Here is a 19597-nt window from a genome sequence, read left to right as displayed (position 1 = left end):
TGACCACAACGATATTGCATAGGTATACATAATCCAAATAACTAATACTTGCAGTTTCATTCTCGTGGAACAATTAAAAACCGGCCAAGAGCGTTCAACTTCGAAGCAAATCAACCCCAAAATAACTTTCTAACCCTTTTTAACTCCTTTAGGGGCTAAATTTTAATAAAATACGAAACACGTCTTCCATCAATTCCGTTAAAGAATATTTAGATTTGAAGTAGATTATGACCATAGGATTACGCTGGCCCATACAAAATTCGCCCCCTAAAGGGTGAACTTTAGGAGTAGAATTCCGGAAAATCCTTTCTTATCGGATGCCTACGTCATACAAATGAAATGAAAAAAAATGAAAATGAAATGAAATGATATATTTATTCCAGACGTTAGTCATTAAAAAACGATTAAAAAACAATTAATTAGAAAAGCGCGCGTGTTGCAGCAGCCGCTGAGTTCGCGTTGCTCCGAAGGACAAGGGCTACGGATTAGCCGAAACATGTCGAGCTAAACTCGATTTAAGACGTGAGTTATCCGGTCATTATATTTAATATGATGAGTCTCACGGTAGTTCATGTTCAAAATTAATTAGAAGTCAAAATTAAAATAAATAAATAAAGAACACACCTCCAAGTTTCAGGTCTCTACGATCAGCGGTTTAGGCTGTGCGTTGATCCGTCAGTTAGTAATTCAGGACAAAGCATTTTATAAGTATAGATAGATTAATAGCCAATTATCTTTCTCACATTTGCTTCTTTCTTACATAACTGCCACATACTTTTCACGTTTACACGCGTCTATTTTTTACATAAAGTCCTATCTTTAATGACAAAGATCTTATAAAATTACATTTTTATAGAATAATTCGTTTTTATGTATGAAATTAAGTCTAATATTAACTACTTGAATCTGAATATGACCTAGAAATATGAACCTGAACATATTTCAATATTTTAGGTCATAACCTAGAAGGTAATATGCCTGAAGCTATTAACCCTAACTACAATCATATTTTTCTATCTTTGCTATTATACCAATTGATATTGAAAACAGGCATTCAAGAGAAGTATTTGCTAGCATACATCTTAAATACGTTAGTAGGTATACTTACTCTCTTACTGTATTCTATAATATTGATGTATCAAGAACAAGAATGCCACGAGTAGACCCAAGTTGGTTTGTAAATAAAGTACTTAGTACTTACTGCTTCAAATGGCAAGCATTTTAAATTAAACAAACGCTTACCGTGCATTGTGTTTGGGGTCGAGGTGACTAGCTTCTCCTTCTTGCCAACATTCCCAACTGTAGCCCACTTTTGCTTAAACTTTCTGTTTGCACAATCCTTTCCTATCCCCTTTTCGTAACTCCTTAGAGTCCGGATAGATAGAAGTAAAATAAGAGATTCGTAGAATTACGAAACCCCTCGACTGCCAACATTAGTAGTTCAGTCACGTCAGAATGTTTCGCGTATAAATTTTTAAATTTAGCACATATTTCTTGATAAACTCGCTGAATAAAATTAACTTTATTGAAAATGCTAATCCCCAACAAACTTTCTGGAAATTTGTAATTGAATAAAGAAAGCGAACGTCGGATGACTAATCGCGCTTGTTTGACCTCCATTTGGATTCAGATTGAAAGTACAAGTAGGAAACACTCTGATAGTCTACTCATTATGCTTTGTCAACTCTGTTGCCTGTCAACGCTCTTATTTTGTTAATGAATAGAGTTCAACTCAAAATTCAAAGCGTTTGTGAGTGGATAAGTACCGTAACGAAATTGTTATGAAACTGAAAAAAGTGCAATGGAAAAGAGATTAAAATTTAGGGTTCAGTTTCATGACGTTAAGTAGCAATTTCCGTAAAGGTACATCTATATTTGATTGCTACTCTTGGAGGCACACATAAACGTAGTAGTTACTACACACGCAACTTGAATATACCTACTTATAGATACCGTTCTAGTCTTAATTAATGTAAAATGAGCGATTTACAGCGCCCAGCATAACTATGTTGAGTTTTCGCCCGTTGATATGATAAACATTTTTGTAAAATAAATAAATAAATCAATAATACATATCATGGGACACTGACCAATTGACCCCCTGGTCAGAAAACTTTGCAAAGCTTGTACTATGGACACTAGGCAACGGATAAATATACTTATGTAGAATAATGTAGATAAACACATACTTAAATATACATATTAAACATCCAAGACCCGAGAACAAACATTTCATACAAATATCTGCCCTGGCAAACTATTATTATTTATAAAGAATAAAAAAGTGTATAATATTAAATGTTCTGTGCATTAAACGCTTTACATGGTCAATATCTAGGTCTCTGTTTATTTTGTTTGATTAAACTGAGATGGCATCACAGATATATTACATAAAATAAATACCTACCTTTCAAGGAACTTTCAAGGCAGTCATGCACACACAAGGTCTGTAATTATTAGCTAATTGATTGATTCAGGCGTTATTTTGCGGAATTCGATTTATTTATTTTTTATTTATTTATTTATTTATTTATTCAATGAACTATCATGAAATATGATGAGATTCGATATAATGAACTATATCATCCACATCTACGTTTGTGATACTTATCAGCTTTTACCTGCGACTCCGTCTGCGAAAAATACTTTTATCGTTATCACCTGCGAACTATGCAATTTTTCCGGGTCCAATGTCGGGTGCAATGTCCTTTTCAGAGTTTCAAAATATCTACATACCAAATTTCATCCAAACCGGTTCAACGATTCGTGAAGAAGTAACAGACAAAGATACTATCGCATTTATAATTGTTAATAATTATGGTTAGGGTGGACGACATAATATGAATTCTTTTATATTATTATTCTTCTTTATTTGTTATCGTAACACATATTATGGATTATACCAGGGTGACAGCGGCCCGGTGGCGATGGGTGTACAGGTGAACCCTCGCACTGGCTCTCGCCTGAAGGCGGAGCTGAGCTGCGACGGAGTGCCCCTGCCGCCTGCATCGCCGCGCTTCGCCCGACACAACCACAACCATTTGGGTAAGTCTCTTGCATATAGTAGGTAGAGATGCATCTGCTGTGTTTCAATCCTACACTGATTTAACCAATCCATTAACTGTATGTACAATCAAACGTCTTGCACCTGTTGATAATCAAAATCCTGTACGGGTAGGCGGAAAATTATGCGCACAATGAAAAACCTTTTTACTAGTAACATTAATAACACTGCAAAATGAGGATTGTAATGGGAAATCTTTGAGTTTCGTACCATAAATATATTATGGTACATATTATATTATGGAAGCCGTGGTGGCCGAGTGGTTTGATCTATGGCCTCTCAAGCAGAGGATCGTGGGTTCAAACCCCGGCTCGCACCTCTGAGTTTTTCGAAATGCATGTGCGGAATTGCATTTGAAATTTACCACAAGCTTTACGGTGAAGGAAAACATCGTGAGGAAACCTGCACGTACCTGCGAAGCATTTCAATGGTGTGTGTGAAGTTCCCAATCCGCACTGGGCCCGCGTGGGAACTACTGCCCAAGCTCTCTCATCTGAGAGGAGGCCTGTGCCCAGCAGTGGGACGTGTATAGGCTGCGATGATGATGATGATGATGATTATATTATGTATTGACAGGTTTCATTGTATTTTTCCATTTGAAAGATGCTTAATTAGACTCAAACTAATTTTTAAAACGATCGGCTATGTAATCAAAAATTGTTGGTCACCTTGTAACTTGTTTTAAGAAATATTGAATGAAAAATAAAAATAAAAAAAACATTTATTTATAACACATACACAAGCTAAAAATATAAACATAAACATACATAGAAGCTGTTACAAAAAGGATTGAATACTGAATGAAAGAATGCTCTATATACCTACGGACTCTCCAAATACGTTTTTTTACAAAATAATATTCTTAATCTATAGACATTATTGCCGACTAGACTACAAATCGGTGATTAATATTGCAAAAACCAATGATATGCTTTTCTACTAAATTAACTTGCACGGGTCGAGATTTTTATTTTTCCATAAAATTAAATGTTTTGTTGGATTTCTAAGCGGGGAAGATTTGGTGGTAAGTAATTATCAATTCTGGGCACGAACTCCACTGTTATTATAATGAAGCCCTTTGAAGCCACTTAAGCCATAGTTACTCTACTCAGTTCAGTGCCTCATTCAATTAACGTTGTACCTAGAAACTCGACTAATTTTAATTCATCGATCTAGTGAAAGTTTCGGCGAGAGCTAATAAAGAATGTATGTATATTACTTAAATAAATTTAATTAATGCACCGAGTTTGATCAGGACCGAAACCGAAACCGACCTTTAACTTTGTTGTTTGTAGTTTTATTGTTTACTTTTGTAAAGAATTTGTGTAACTACGGTAATTGGTTTCGCGCTGGAACCCAAACGGGAAAATAATGCTACTGAATTAGGGATGATGTGGCTATGTTTATGCTCTTACTACTGTGCTGCTAGGATAAAAAATGCGCAACAAATAAATGATAAATATACTATTTTTGTCTATCGTATTGCTAAAGGAAATTTATTTTATTAAATACTACTATTAAATTAAAATGGGTGCTATCATTACATCGAAATTTGTTACGTCGATTTTCATTTCATCGAAAACTATTCCAAGAACTTTATTACCTTTTTTCTAATTACATAATCTTCAATTCATTACTTTTTATATAATCGAACAACTTTTCATCGTAAATCGTTTCAAATCTGTCTCAAATCGTAGCATAACGATTCATCGAATTTACCTGTCATAGAATTATCATATAAATAGTATCAAATTATCGATATATACGGGTAGGTACGTCCTATATATTATTATTGCTACGAACAATGTTTCATCGCGGTGACGTTTCATCGAACGATGCAGGCATTTTTTATTATTGCAGCACGTTTAGAAAATATATTGCAGTCAGTCGTAAGTTAATACTATATTTAAAAATCCATCAGCAAAGATCATTTGTGAAGCAATAATATCCGCGGATATTATTGCTTCACAAATGATCTTTGCTGATGGATAAAAAATACCTAACATTTTTTCTGAACCTTACTTATCCGAGTCACTTCTGCTCCGAACAAATCAAATGTTTTTTTTTTGCATTTGGCACGCATGACGACGCATGCGTTTTTTCGTTTGGTGATGACGCATGATGATAATATCAAATTAGACTGTTTCGATGAAATGCATTGTCAAAGAAACGTATTACTAACACAGGTGAAACGACTTTCTGTTATAATAATTTTAGGAACTGAAACTTACGATGAACCAAAATTATAGTAAAGGCGATTCGATGAACGACTGTTTCGATATACAAATAAAATGATGAAGTAAAATTCGATGAGTTGATTCTTGTGTAAAAGGTAATTCGAGCAATTGTATGAGCGATGAAACGAAATTCGATAAATGATTGCTAAGTGATAACAAAATTCTGCGAATAGTGTTATGGGAAACGATAATCGATGAAACAATTTTCGGTAAAATGATGGATTACCAATTAAAATAACTAAAACTAAACCTTAATTAAAAAAGAGAGGTGGGCATCTTGGCATGGTGCCCATCACGCAGGTAGCATTCCCGCGTTCACTGCGATTGTGATTCTTTGCGCGAGAAAGCTGCCGGCGCGAGGGTTGCCTGTTGCCTCTCTTAACCTATTGCTGAGCTCCCTGTGTAGCTCCAGCGCACCCTTACCCCAAGAACCTAGAGTCTCGACGCCGAAAGCAAAGAAATGATATTAGGCGCCGAGACAGCTATATTTTGTGACCTTGAGGCGTTCCCGGGCGTCTGGCGCCGCCCCCGTACATTTGGTAGTTGCTGGTAGGTAGGACGCCGCCAGGGTGTCTGTCAGGTAGCGTCCCACACCAGCGCACGGCCAGTTTTCCAGGGTATCAACGACATTGCTTATTTCTTTTATTTGGCTGATCCTTTGTAAATTAGGAGCATCCTACCACGTGACACTACACGTTATATTTTGTACGTCTAACTCATCATCATCATTTTATCTGATAATGTGCTGTAAGTTTTATGCAAAATTTGCACAACCTCAAATACCTGCCCCGGATTGAGGTCACCGGGGTCAATTTTCATCACAACGATTTGCGCTTTGGGAGGCTAGTGAGAGTTAAGATTAACACTGTCGTATTTGAAGCTAAAAGTTCGAGGGCTCATCATTTCACAACTATCTCTGTGACCAGACTAGCAAAAATGTTTTTTGCTACCTATTTAATATGTGCTGCGCAACGTTGTAGGTACCTACCTACTTAAGAAAGTTATAAAATTTCTCGTGTGGCGGTATTACAGTGGTGGGTCGTGACGCTTCTTTTATGGACCTTTGATAAGATTTAGGACTACAAAGAATATCTTAGATCAATACTGCCTCATCTCAAGCACAAATCAGTATCAGATGTCTCATGCCAAAAATGCTTTACCCTCTTGAAATACAATACCTCGTAGGAAGCAATTCCTTCGATCGATCGCAGCCTCGATTAAGGGAAAGAAGACTTGTGTTTTCAACAGACAACGCAATTATGTGCGCAGGCTGAATCAACAATTTTTCCGTGGTTTTATATGCACGTTAGGTAACAATATTGACTTGACATTCAAATGACACAGTACATTTCAATTTTGTTAAACGAAAGAACAAAAATACGCAGAAATAATAAATTGCTGTTAAATAACTCTGAATCAGAATCTTTTGTTCAGATTTTGATTGTTCCAAAACCTAAATAAGTTTGGTCGGATTTTATTTCACATTTACTTTGAATAACTTTAATTTAGATTTATCGCCTAAAACAGAAATCGCACCGTATTCTGACGGCCTACACAGGTCTAACAGGTGGTTTATTATACACGCACATTTACCATTTCTTTCTGTTAAACGTAGATAGAAGATAAAATTGGTGAAAATTAAAAGATAGATTCATTGATTTTCTAGACCAATGTTCGATATCATCTGAAAGTGGTTAAACTTCCACTGAATTGAAAATAAGAGTAGAGTATTAAAAAATTACAACTCGAGTTTTACTTTGTCATGGTAGGAATGTTATTTTTACTGTAATTTTTGTCACATTTATTTAAAATTATTTTCTAGTTAAGTGATTACAATACAATACAATACAATAACTCTTTATTGCACACCAATACAGTAAACAGTACAGAGAACACAAGTATATACATAGAGATTTTCTAAGGTAAGCAATAGGCGGCCTTATCGCTTCAGAGCGATCTCTTCCAGGCAACCTAACCTAGGGTGATTTTAATGAACTGCCTTTTATTTTGCTGCTCTGCCTCTGATAAAAAATACTCTTCTAATTTTTTTGCCGGACTCTACATAACAGAGGTTTTCTCCGAACCGCTGGTAATTTTTTTCAATGTTAGCGATTGTTATAGCCTAAATTAAATAAAATTAAACTATATCATTTTAAAATAGCCGGGACAAAAGCGGGTGCGCCAGAGTCGATCGCGGGCGCCGGCGACGGGTGCGCGAACACGTGCGCGCGTTGCGCCTGCTGCGGGTGCACGCTGCGCGAGGCTGCCGCGCGGCACGAGCAGCGCGTCGCCGCCAACGAACGCCTCGAGCGCGCCAACCTGGAGTGGAAACAGGTGACAAACAAACACCCATATCGACACGCAGATGATGCAATCATATGATAGAATATAGCCTTTGCTCACAATAACATAATGACTGCATCCTGGGCCCCGTTTCTTAAGTACATCCATCAGTGATATTAGTCAAGCTCTCATGAGCCATACTCGTACTTTATTAAAGTACTAAATTAAACGTCTTACGTAACTCACGATTATAAGTCAGGAACGGTCCGAATAGTTTTGATCTTTTGAAGATTTTTCATAGGTGAGTGCGTTCACGACAAAGATCGACACTAGTGGAACCGTTTCTGACTTAGACTAATAATCAAATAAATAAAAAAAGAAGTAATCGTGAGTTGAACCGTTTATTTTTGTATTTTAAGCATATTAGTCTAATAATATAAGTTTTTTGTTTCCTTTTGTCATTCAGTTTACGAGACTTGTTCACTCATTTGTCTTCATACGTAGGTACATAGGTATTAGAGATGTGCCGACTAGTCGCCGATTAGTCGCTAAAGCCGACTATCCGGCCACTTATGTAGTCGGCGGCTAGTAGGCAAATAGTCGGCAAAAAGCGCCGACTATCCGGCTTTTTACTTTGTCTGTATTTTTCAATAAAATATTCATCTGTATGTACATACGCAGATTTATTACAGAAAAACCATCAGCCAGGGATGCACAGACTTATTAGGATCAGGGGCCACTTGGACAAATCATGAGCTAAAGACGGGCCGCAGCAAATAAACACAACTGAAATTATTACAATTTCGCTAGGGTTTCGCTATTTTTATTAGGCCGCTGCCATGCCGCATATAATTCTATAGCGGGCTGCATGCGGCTCGCGGGTCGCAGTCTGTGCATCCCTGCCTTAAGCTGTTCATTCTCGTAGTATTTACAGTTTTTCCTTGCCCACTACGAGAAGTTATTAATATAAATTTGACATGGTTAAATTTAATATATTTTTTAGCTCTTTCACAAACAAAACACACAAAAAAAAACATAAAAATCGGTCAAGCAAGCCATTTCGGAGGAGTTTGGTTACAAACATTGTACGAGAATTTTATATATTACATAGATATTTTGTATTCATTGGCTGTGCCGGCTTGCCGAGCACGCCCCCAAGTCATGAAGTCAGGGCGAAGCTGTTACGGTGGAAACACCAACGTCATCATCATGTCACAAAATAAAAACCATTCGTTGAATCGCTTTCATCCATATCGCATCTTAGGCCTCTACGAGTAGTGTGTGAGAGTGTTGCAGATGTTTATGGACGGTGGTGATCTCTTACCATCAGGAGACCCACTTGCTTGTTTGCCACCCAGTCGAATAAAAAAAAAAACTTATCACCAGGATCGTTTAGGGAAACAATCCCATAAGCAGACTTTGGTGGCGAAGAAAATGTTACAAGTATTCCTAATTTTCAGGCAGCATTTACCGCTGAGCACATATATGCATACGTAATGCACTAGATTCAGGTCATTTCCAAAAAAATTAGCGCTACTGTAACATTCTTAATGATTACCTATTATTTGAGAGAAATGCAAACTATTTAAGGTTGAGTGTTATGTAGTGAATTTCATCAATTTACGTTTGAGGGGAGACAGATAGATGTGCATAGAACACTTAATTAAAGAACAGCGGCGTCGTCGGATATTGCCGCGTCATGCTATTTCCGACAGCTGCATAATTACGCCGGTCCTTGCACATTTAACGAGCCATTACACTTTAAAGTCGTTATTTTGTAAGTTTAATTTGGATATACTTACAAATTATGTTAGTAACTCTTAACACCTTTAGCTAATAGTTTTATTTCGCGGCTTCGTTCCCATGGAAGAATAAAAAAATATTTAGCTTTCTATCCCGAGGTAAGTAATTTTGAAAAACTCATTTCTTACTGCACCTCTATGATGCTCTAGGTAGGCGCATGTTTGTCAAATTTCAAGTTTCTAGCGCCAACTTAGGCTGCGTATTATTTGTTAGTGTCAGTCAGTCATGTCACCACACTTTTTTGAAGTTTTGGATAAGTACAGAAAATCTATGTAGAAAAAATATCAACAAAAAGTTCAAGGTTGTACACCGATGCGTGCCGACGCTAATTAACGCTGACTGACTGACCTACCTACATTTGCTTTGCCTAATCAATGTCTAACTTGTTACTGACAACAATACACTTAATAATAAGGCTATCATTTACGTAATTCGAGGCCTTAGCTGAGTGTTGGATACTTCGTAGTTAGAAACCCAACACCTAAACTACCTTAGTTCCAATTAGAGACGACGGCAGTTAGTAAGCTCGAAATAGCTGGGCATTTCCATCCTTATCTCGTAGTGATATAAGGATCTCAACCAATATTGCAGAAAGCGCCACGTCTGCTGATTAGTGGTAAAATCCTTTCCTATTAATGGTTTGCTATTAATATCAGTGAACAGTCTGGGTTCATTTGTTTGACTAACTAGTTCCACGTAATTAAGTGATTACATTAGTGAGCATACATTTCGCGATGCAGGATGAATTTGCCCCCGAAGCCGCAATGGCCAATCGACTGCGCGCTTCTGAAAAACTCTTGACATTCTGATTAATTAGAGCACTCAATGGCACTTCGTGTAATGCGACATGTTTGAAGAACGCCGAAATTCTCAAAGAAAAAGTTTTTCCAAAAAACCGAGCGTTTTCGTGTAACCATTAATACTTAGAAGTTGTGAAGTTAATTTGCTAAATTGGATTTTAATATTGAAGGGCGCTAAATTAGAATGCCAAGAATATTCAAATTAGGAGAACCGTTCATTATTTGAACGTGCTCGCAAATAACACCCGACCTTGTTTGTTATCTGTTATCGATAAAAGGAGATTGTCTGTCTTTAATAATTGACAATGTAATAATTCAATTCTCATTAAACAAAAAAAAAGTTCACATCAAATCAATTGATATTTTTTTTTTATGAACAGTTACTAATTGTAAGTTGTATTCACATTTCTGCGTAGGTACATTTTTAACCCCGACGCAAAGAGGGGTGTTATAAGTTTGAGCGTTGTGTGTCTGTATGTCTGTGTGTCTCTGTGTGTGTCTGTCTGTGTATCTGTCTGTGGCACCGTAGCTCTTAAACGGGTGAACCGATTTGAATGCGGTTTTATTTTATTTGAAAGCAGGGTTTTTAGCAATGGTTCTTATACATGTTTTATCAAAATCAGTTCTGCCAACTTTGAAGTGACAATGTCGTGCATGGGGGGAGGAGAGCGCGGCGCAGAGCTGGCACTGCCAAAAGCGCAGTCAGCGGTATCGGCAATTTTTGAAAAAATATTAGTTTTTATTTTACAAATATACAATTTTACTCGCAAATGTGATGAAAAACATTGTATGTCGCACGGGCGGTACTAGAATTACGAAAATCGACTCATTAAAGCCCTCAGTTTTCGACTTCGGGCTTCTAATAGACTCTCTAGGTTAAAGCACAAAGTGTGTATCACATAACAGTGACTTGGTTGCACGCTGCGGGATATCAAGGAAAAAATACTATGAATAATAGTACATTACTGCCGAGGCCGGGAAAAAGCAATTTGTGGATGAGTATAGTTTGACGGACGAAGCGTAGCTGAGTCCATCAATAAATACGAACCCACGAATTGCCATTCCCGCTGAGGCATGTATAGTGTTTTTCTCCAATATTTAATGGGAGGAAACAAAGCAAAATTGTTGAAATATTAAATTACCTAAATTCTTTAAAAAGTTGCCCTTTTACCTACTTCCCGCGATAATTGTTTATTTTTTATTTTTTAAAGTACACGGCACGACTCCTAATGCCATAATGTAATAAAAAAGTTATCTAATACCTTTAAACGAGCAATTCTTGTATATGTCGACGGCCCAGAAATTCCTAGGCATATCGTGAAATGGCGCCATTTCATAAATTGTCTAAGGGACATCCGCCATATCGTTAAAAACTCGCCGTTTAACGTGCCTAGTGACGTTTAGGCAGATCATGAAATTCCTAGTCATATCATGAAATGCCGCCATTTCATGATTTGGCCCGTTTAGGCAGATCATGAAATTCCTAGGCATATCGTGAAATGCCGCCATATCGGTTGTGACACTTCGACGGCCGCTGCCGCGACACGCTCGCTTCGCTCGCTCGGCTCGTACGTTGTGGTAATAATTCATACTAACCAAATTCGTTCGCTTCACTCGTCGTGCCAAAATTTTTCTTTTTTTCGACAATCATGATGTGCTCGGTTTAGAGCTAGGAATATCGACGAATGCATTGCACTAATCGATCTGCCGTATTGTTTCTCAGGCACATCGTGATATGCCTGGCCAACGTTTAGGCATATCATGAAATGGCGCCATTTCATGAATTGGCTAAGGAACATCCGCCATATCGTTCAAAGCTCAACGTTTAACGATTTGCCTAGTGACGTTTAGGCAAATCATGAAATTCCTAGGCATATCATGAAGCGCCGCCATTTCATGATTTGGCCAATTTAGGCAGATCAAGAAATTCCTAGGCATATCATGAAACGCTGCCATATCGGTTCTGGCACTTCGCCGGCCGCTGCCGCGGCACGCTCGCTTCGCTCGCTCGGCTCGTGCATTGTCACAGTTAATATTAACCACTCCTCGCTTCGCTCGTCGTACCTAAATTTTTTTTTTCAGCAGATCACTATGTGCCTGGTATAAAGCTGGGAATATCGACGAATGCGTTGCTCTAATCTAATCGATCTGCCGTATTTCTCAGGAACGGCTCCAACGATTTCGATGAAATTTGGTATGTAGGGGTTTTCAGGGATGAAAAAACCGATCTAGCGTGGTCTTATCTCTGGGAAAACGCTTGGTACCGAGTTGTAGCTCGAGCAGAGCTCGGTCACTCAGATATTATCAATAAAAAATATTAAGTTAAATGGAAATGAAGCTTTATACCTATCACTAAATTACGGCTTAAAGTGCTACTACTACACGCCTTACAATTAAAAAAAAATATACAAGAAAAGAATAATTTATTGAATCAGGCGTTACTTTGCAGAGGTCCATATCAATGAACTAAAATAATTTCCTTGCTCACCCGCGACCTTACGATAGCTAAGCTTATGCAAAATATGCGTGTTCATGCAGTTCCTCCACCTCCACACTGTAAGAACACACACAAATCACACAAACCCATCTATCATCATCACCACACTACACTGACGCGTTTCGAACTCAACCAGAGCTCATCTTCAGAGTGACACAACCGTACACCATGCTACCAGTTGTTAGACTAACGAACCACAACCACCGTTTTAACTTCAGACTCAGACTCAGATTCGTATGAAGTGTTACATTATTGTGGCAAGGGGTTTCGTCTCGATGTTTTAGAATGCATGGAGATAATTAGATACAACAGTATGGGGTCTATTATTAATGAGCAGGTAAATTTAGTTTCATCTCCCTTGCTACGGCTTGGATCTAATTTCAGCAATGGTAGTTAATAAAACATGCCTTGACAGTAAATAAATAAAATCAAGGTAGTTTTGAAGGACGGTTTAAAAATTTATTAATAATTTGTGGGTAGTTTTGTTTTGTTTCATAAAACGTATGTGGGTACTTGGGGAGTTACAGTGACAAGTTAAAACGGTGGTTGTGGTTCGTTAGTCTAACAACTGGTAGCATGGTGTACGGTTGTGTCACTCTGAAGATGAGCTCTGGTTGAGTTCGAAACGCGTCAGTGTAGTGTGGTGATGGTGATAGATGGGTTTAAGTGATTTGTGTGTGTTCTTACAGTGTGGAGGAACTGCATGAACACGCATATTTTGCATAAGCTTAGCTATCGTAAGGTCACGGGTGAGCAAGGAAATTATTTTAGTTCAAGAAAAGAATAGTAATAATACAGGCGAATATAATATAGCTCCCATGTCTTATTTAAAATCTTGTATTAAAAAAGTTCAATAAACCTTTATTTAACAGTAAAAACATTTACTTATAACGTTGACCCGTAATAGCAATCAAGTTATGTAATAAAAAAAAATACTGTCTTTTTCTATCAATACGAAGTTCAAAATACCGCAGCATATCCATACTAAAAGCAGAATGGTTGGTCCACAGCTGCAACTGAAACGCCGATCACTGGGTATATTAATGCTGTTCTGTTGTAGGTGGCGGTGGTTGCGGACCGCGCGCTCCTGGCGGTATTCGTGCTGGTGACCGCCATATCGACGGCGGCCATCTTACTTCCGCAGCTAAACAACTTACACGTCGGCAACACGCCCTTAAAGCCACCCACTTAGGACAGTCAACGCGACTGAAACTACAAACTTCTGTGCCAACGAATAACTAACACAGGTACTTTATCGTCAACAATGTGCCAATTAGATATGAATTTAATAAGTTATAATTTATCCGAAAAGGTGAACTTTCGATAATTGGACTTCAAGTTCTTATCTTTATTTAACGTCGGCACAATTATTATGATCAAACTTAATTTCAACTTTTAATTTTGTTTTTAAAATGTGCCAATTTTATGAAAGTCAATTATATCTTTGAAAGTTTGTTAATCCGAATAGAAATTAGGTAGTCTATAAGTGAACATTTTTTATTAGGTGCCGTAATAAATTGTGTTGTATTTTCGGTGAATGTAGTATAATATGTTCTGCAACTTTGGTCTTACAGGATAGTTAACTGAGCATTTGTACCATGGCTGAAGTTTAACTTCGCTGTGCCTCAACTTATGGTGAAATTCATAAATGGCATTATTATAAATAAGACATGTTTTATCTAGTTTTCGTGTTAAGATCCTTTTCTCTGTCAAATACAGTAAGAAACTTGATGTTAGTCGTTGAAACAATATTATACTAGACTAGAGTATGCTCAAGGTTGTTGCCAAATATACGAAATATTGAAATGAATGTATAAATATCGTTAAGAGCGTTACGATAATATTAATATTTACAAATTTAGATTTATAGATAAGTGTAAAAAGTGACTAAATAAATAAATTGATACTTAACCGATGTTCCGCTTAAATGTTTCGTTGGTTAGGGCAACCCTATTCTCATCAAGAAAAAGCAGTTGACGGAGAAACTTCTAAACGTTACGTTTTCCAGTTCGTAAATTTGCTACGGGATTCAGCAAATTTAATTAAAGTAAAGTGAGACTGAGATTCATATCCTGAATATTGTGAATATTATGTAATTTGCCTGATTGTGATTACAAAAGTGCAGTATCAGACTTGAATTTCCTTTTCAAGTTTAAATATGTAATTTAGCACGAGTGGTTGGACGCTGAGCTTTTTTAGGGTTCCGGAACCAAAGTGGCAAAAACGGAACCCTTATAGTTTCGCCATGTCTGCCTGTCTGTCCGGCCGCGGCTTTGCTCAGGGACTATCAATGCTAGAAAGCTGTAATCTTGCACTGATATATATGTAAACTATGCCGACAAAATGGTACAATAAAAAAATTTTTTAGGGCACCTTCCTTAGACGCAAAGTGGTGGTGTTTTTTTATTCTCATCCAACCCTATAGTGTGGGGTATTGTTAAAACCATTAGGGATTTGCAAAGACGATTTTTCGATTCATTGATTTTTTTGCGAAATATTCAATTTTAAAGTGCAAATTTTCATTAAAATCGAGCGTCCTCCACCCTCCTCTAAAATATATACCGGTAGGTAGAAAAAATAAATAAATTCAGGATGGTAGTAAATATATCAAACTTTCAAGGAAAACTGTAACGGCTAAGTTTGCTTGAGAATTATTAGTAGTTTTACTCTTAAATAGCAGCCTAAGGTATAAAATATACCTAAAATTGGAAGATTCCGTATAAAATACGAAAATATTACTATTGTTTTTCGTAATGGCTTGTAGTACCTATATCGACAAGAAAACCTATATCGAGGAAGGTCTTGAGGGAGCAAAGTACCTAATTGTTTTAGTTCATTAATATGGACATCCGAAAAGTAACGCCAGATTCAATAAATTATTATAAAGTATCTATATCGAGTTTAGAAAACACGCAATCAGCGGATGCTAAAATCTTAACATGCAAATAATTTTTATTGTTGTTTTAATATACATAACGATGACATAGCTTAAGCACACGATACAATGTTGCAAAGATTCCGGCTTCGCATCGCAACATTTTGATAATCATTCAAAACCCAAAAACACATCGCGACATGGGAAGTCACAAATGCCTACATTTTGCACAGTGGTTTAATGTATTGTGATTCTAAATCACATTGCATGATAATTGAGTTTTTACCTTTGGATGATAGGTACACATATACATATAATTATAGTAAATATAGCAAAAGAGGGATTACTTGGAAAAAATATTGTTTTTAACCTTCTTAGTTTTTCACGAAAAGGCTGTACGTAAATGTTACAGTAACTTATAGGCACTAAGAGTTAGAATGTGCCATGATTTTCGTTCGTGACGTCGCGCCAGCTGGCAGAATCAGGGAAATTGTCGTGAGCCATGTATTGAAACTTATTCAATTATTCGCGAAGTGCTGTGACAACTTGGACTGAGTGCTCTTGAAAGCTGCGGGATTTACAGGTCGCCTGGAATCCGCACGGGTTTCAACTGAAGAGTTTAGTGGACATTTTTTACGAATGTACATAAATACCAAGTTATTTGTAAGTTAATAAATTAATCAGCACCCACTTATATAACGTTCCATTGTAAAATTTCGTTCACAACTATGTTTGTAAAACTATGGGTGTCTCACATTGTATATAGCATGTTGTAAAAGTTATGTTCTATTAGTACCTTCAGTAACCGTCTAATGACATGGCGTCATTGTTCTCCTCAATGAATTAGACGTATTCAAAATGTGAGTTAACTCCTTTGCAGTGAAGTTTTTCGCCTTTGTACTACATATTTATGTCCTCATCAAGTAAATAATGGCGCTTCACCGACTCAAAATATTACAAACACAGCCCTTTGTTAAGCTCGCTCTCTGAATTATCCCGAGAACAAACAGTTCATTCTGCCCGCGACCTTCGGCATTTTCACATTTATTCAATGGGTAATAAAAAGTTTTTATTCGATATCGGTAAGGATGATACAAAAGATTAAATATTTTCTGTGTATGCTACCTGAAAAGCAAAATTAACCTGGTTTGAATAGGAAACGTTTACATAGCGTTTTCAGCGTTTCTGTCCCCATCAATGCAACCATATTAGATCATACGCTTCAACGCGTTAACGTGTAGCGAGCATGCCCTAGCAGAACGCTTGATTAATACATAGGTACCATCAGCCAAATGTGTGGTCTACCACCCTAAAGTTGATAATCGTTTGCATGTCATAAAACAATAATGCAAATAGACGTGTCTGTCAACTTGAAAGTTCGACTTTACCGACATATTCATTTGATAGGAACTTGTTTAAAAATTGATAGACCACTTATTTGGCCAATGGACATGACTGTTCCTACTTTATTTTTCCACCGTAAATTATAAACGGGGAAGTGATACGTTAAATTGAGCATTCGTAACCAACAAATCGTACAAAATTAGCTTTGCAATGTGATACAATTGTCGATGAATTTCTTCAGTTGGTAATGACCTTCAATTTGCAGAAGCGCCATTAACATTTGTTAGTACTAAATTACTTGTGCCACGTCTCGTGCTCAAAAAGTTTGCAGGTCACTGTATCGTAACGGAGAAAGGATTGAAAACAGAGTATTTCTTGATAATACGGTATTTGACTATTTTGTATAATGTTTTATAAATTAAAACTACACAATGCCTGTTATCAAATAGAAAAACAATTTTCTATGCTAGCTTTATAAATAACAAAGTTATGAGGGTTTGAAATTCAAGATTAGACAGAGAAAGACATACTGACGTTACACGCCAGTACCGCCATACTTGCTGCATAGAGAAAAGCGTTTGAGAAAGAGACAGGTATATAGATTTTTCAAAAAATCACTTTAAATCCAATTTTCAACCGATTTAAGTTTTCTTTTCGCTAAACACTGTCTGTCTATCTTTATTTTCATAATAATATTAAGATATGGCAAATTCGGGAGTTGTCAAATACCGTATTATCACTATTGCAAAATTTGGCAGCCAGATTTCTAATACACGGAGTTGTATTCGTTTTCTGCATTCATATTATGCAAGAGCTATATTGTAAAGGTACACAAAGATCACCTGCTATCTGCCCTTATGTCATCGCACTGCTACTGACCCTGAATACATACATAATGAGACTGCTCGAACTTAGGTAAATGGTCAGGTGCTCATTGCAGACTCAAATTGAGATCGATAGAATAGATGAAAACGAACCTAAACAATGCGATTGAAAATAAAACGAAATATCAAAGTTTAAATCGTCATATTAATTTACATAGGTTTAACTCACTTTAACTTCTAAACAACCATTTGCTATATTGCAAAACAAAAATTCACACGTTAGTAACTTATATGAATAACAAGTAAATCACTCCTCTTCTGAGAGCCTCAATTTTTAGCTGCAATTTTCTAAAGTCAAACAAGTTTACGGTATATTCGCACAACGTAAATATTGCCACAGCAGGTTTGGCAATGCAATTGAGCTGATACAGGGGTGAGTTATGATATGAACATAGTTGTTCGAGCGTACATGAGCGCATATTGTGTTTGTTGACACGCTTACAAACACAGGTTCAAGATTCACGTAATACTTGCTAAGATATTTTGATGTTCATGTTTGCGTACATTATTTTATGCCTATATGCTTGCGTTTGTGTTGAAAAATGAAGTGAACCTTTTGTGAAAAAGTAAATGAAACATTCAGGCTTTTGTTGGAAGGAAAGGCGTACGAGGACGTGCACACTTCATTTGCGAGCTCAGTTTGCGAGATAGGTATCCGAATATATCAAGTGTATCATAATGACGCCGTTTTGGGATTATTATTAGCTCTGTTATTAAATACTTCGTCAACAACTCTGGTGACATTTTCATTTTTAAGCTGCACGGTAGTAATATTATGTTACACAAAGTGAATCTTTGTACTAATAAGTTCGCTCACCCTTACATAAGCAAATGAGAATATCCGATGAGAAGTGTGTTACAGTTATATTAACCAGCAAAAGTACAACGGATAGAGCCGTATTCAGCAACGATAATACACGTAAAAGACAGAGACTTAAAATTAAAGGATTTTGATTTCCGTTGCACTTAATAAAATATACAAGAAACTCCATCATAAAAACAATCAATGTATACCTACCTACTTCTATCTGAATTCATATTAAGTATGATTCTGTCGTACAGTAAGTACGAGTAATGTTATATTCAACTAAAATACCACCTAAGAAGTAGAGAATAGATTCAGTTTAAAAAACATGCAGGCATGAATGTGATGATCTTAATTACTTCTCATGTTAATGGGCTACCTGGCTGAATTCACTGTTTTTTAAATCGTCTATAATTGCTTGAAAGTTATTTAAAAAGTTCCGTAGACAGTATTTTAGCTTGGTAATTGTTTTTTAATTTGATCTACTAATATTAGAAAAAAAATGCCGGCTGCTAACGAATTACCATTACAGTTGGTTTAAATTAAATAAATTTCTTTTCACTTAAGAATTATTATGTGATTTCTTTCCAAAATAAAGGTAAACATAGATAAATCTTGTAATAGCTTCGGAGTCCGTTGACCTAATTTTGTAGACCCAAAGTGAGGATAAGGATCTTCGAACTTTAAGCCGCTTTTGGCCTATAGAGGGCTGCACGGCTAGAATGTAATCCGCAGTCATTTACAGATCTAAATCTTTTTGAAATAATGGTGTAGCTTCTTTTATTGAATTGAATTTTTCGTAGCTTTTGATATAAGTATTCTTTACGTGAGAAATTATTACACTAAAAATGCGTGTAAATGTTGATAGAATTGACGCACGCCACTTATCCCCAGAGGTATTTAGTGTCGCGATTCGTTTCGATTTCTTTGTAACGTAGACGGTTGACTGTAAGCCTAAATTTAGGTTGATAAATATGAAATATAAGTCTTGTTCAAGTTAATGTG

At 36.6% G+C, this 19597-nt stretch overlaps 1 protein-coding gene across 1 annotated transcript; it reads left to right on the top strand.

Annotated features, from left to right (window-relative positions):
• The first annotated feature begins 2910 nt into the window (after positions 1–2910).
• Positions 2911–14595, top strand: LOC141437213 (uncharacterized). The gene is made up of 3 exons (XM_074100468.1): positions 2911–3045; positions 7463–7635; positions 13745–14595. The coding sequence occupies exons 1-3, from the start codon at positions 2928–2930 to the stop codon at positions 13874–13876; spliced, it is 423 nt and encodes a 140-aa protein (XP_073956569.1). The 5' UTR covers positions 2911–2927; the 3' UTR covers positions 13877–14595.
• Positions 14596–19597: the final 5002 nt, after the last annotated feature.

This window comes from Choristoneura fumiferana, chromosome 17, assembly GCF_025370935.1.
Source record: "Choristoneura fumiferana chromosome 17, NRCan_CFum_1, whole genome shotgun sequence".
NCBI lineage: Eukaryota > Metazoa > Arthropoda > Insecta > Lepidoptera > Tortricidae > Choristoneura > Choristoneura fumiferana.
This window is presented reverse-complemented; position numbering and strand designations above follow the sequence as displayed.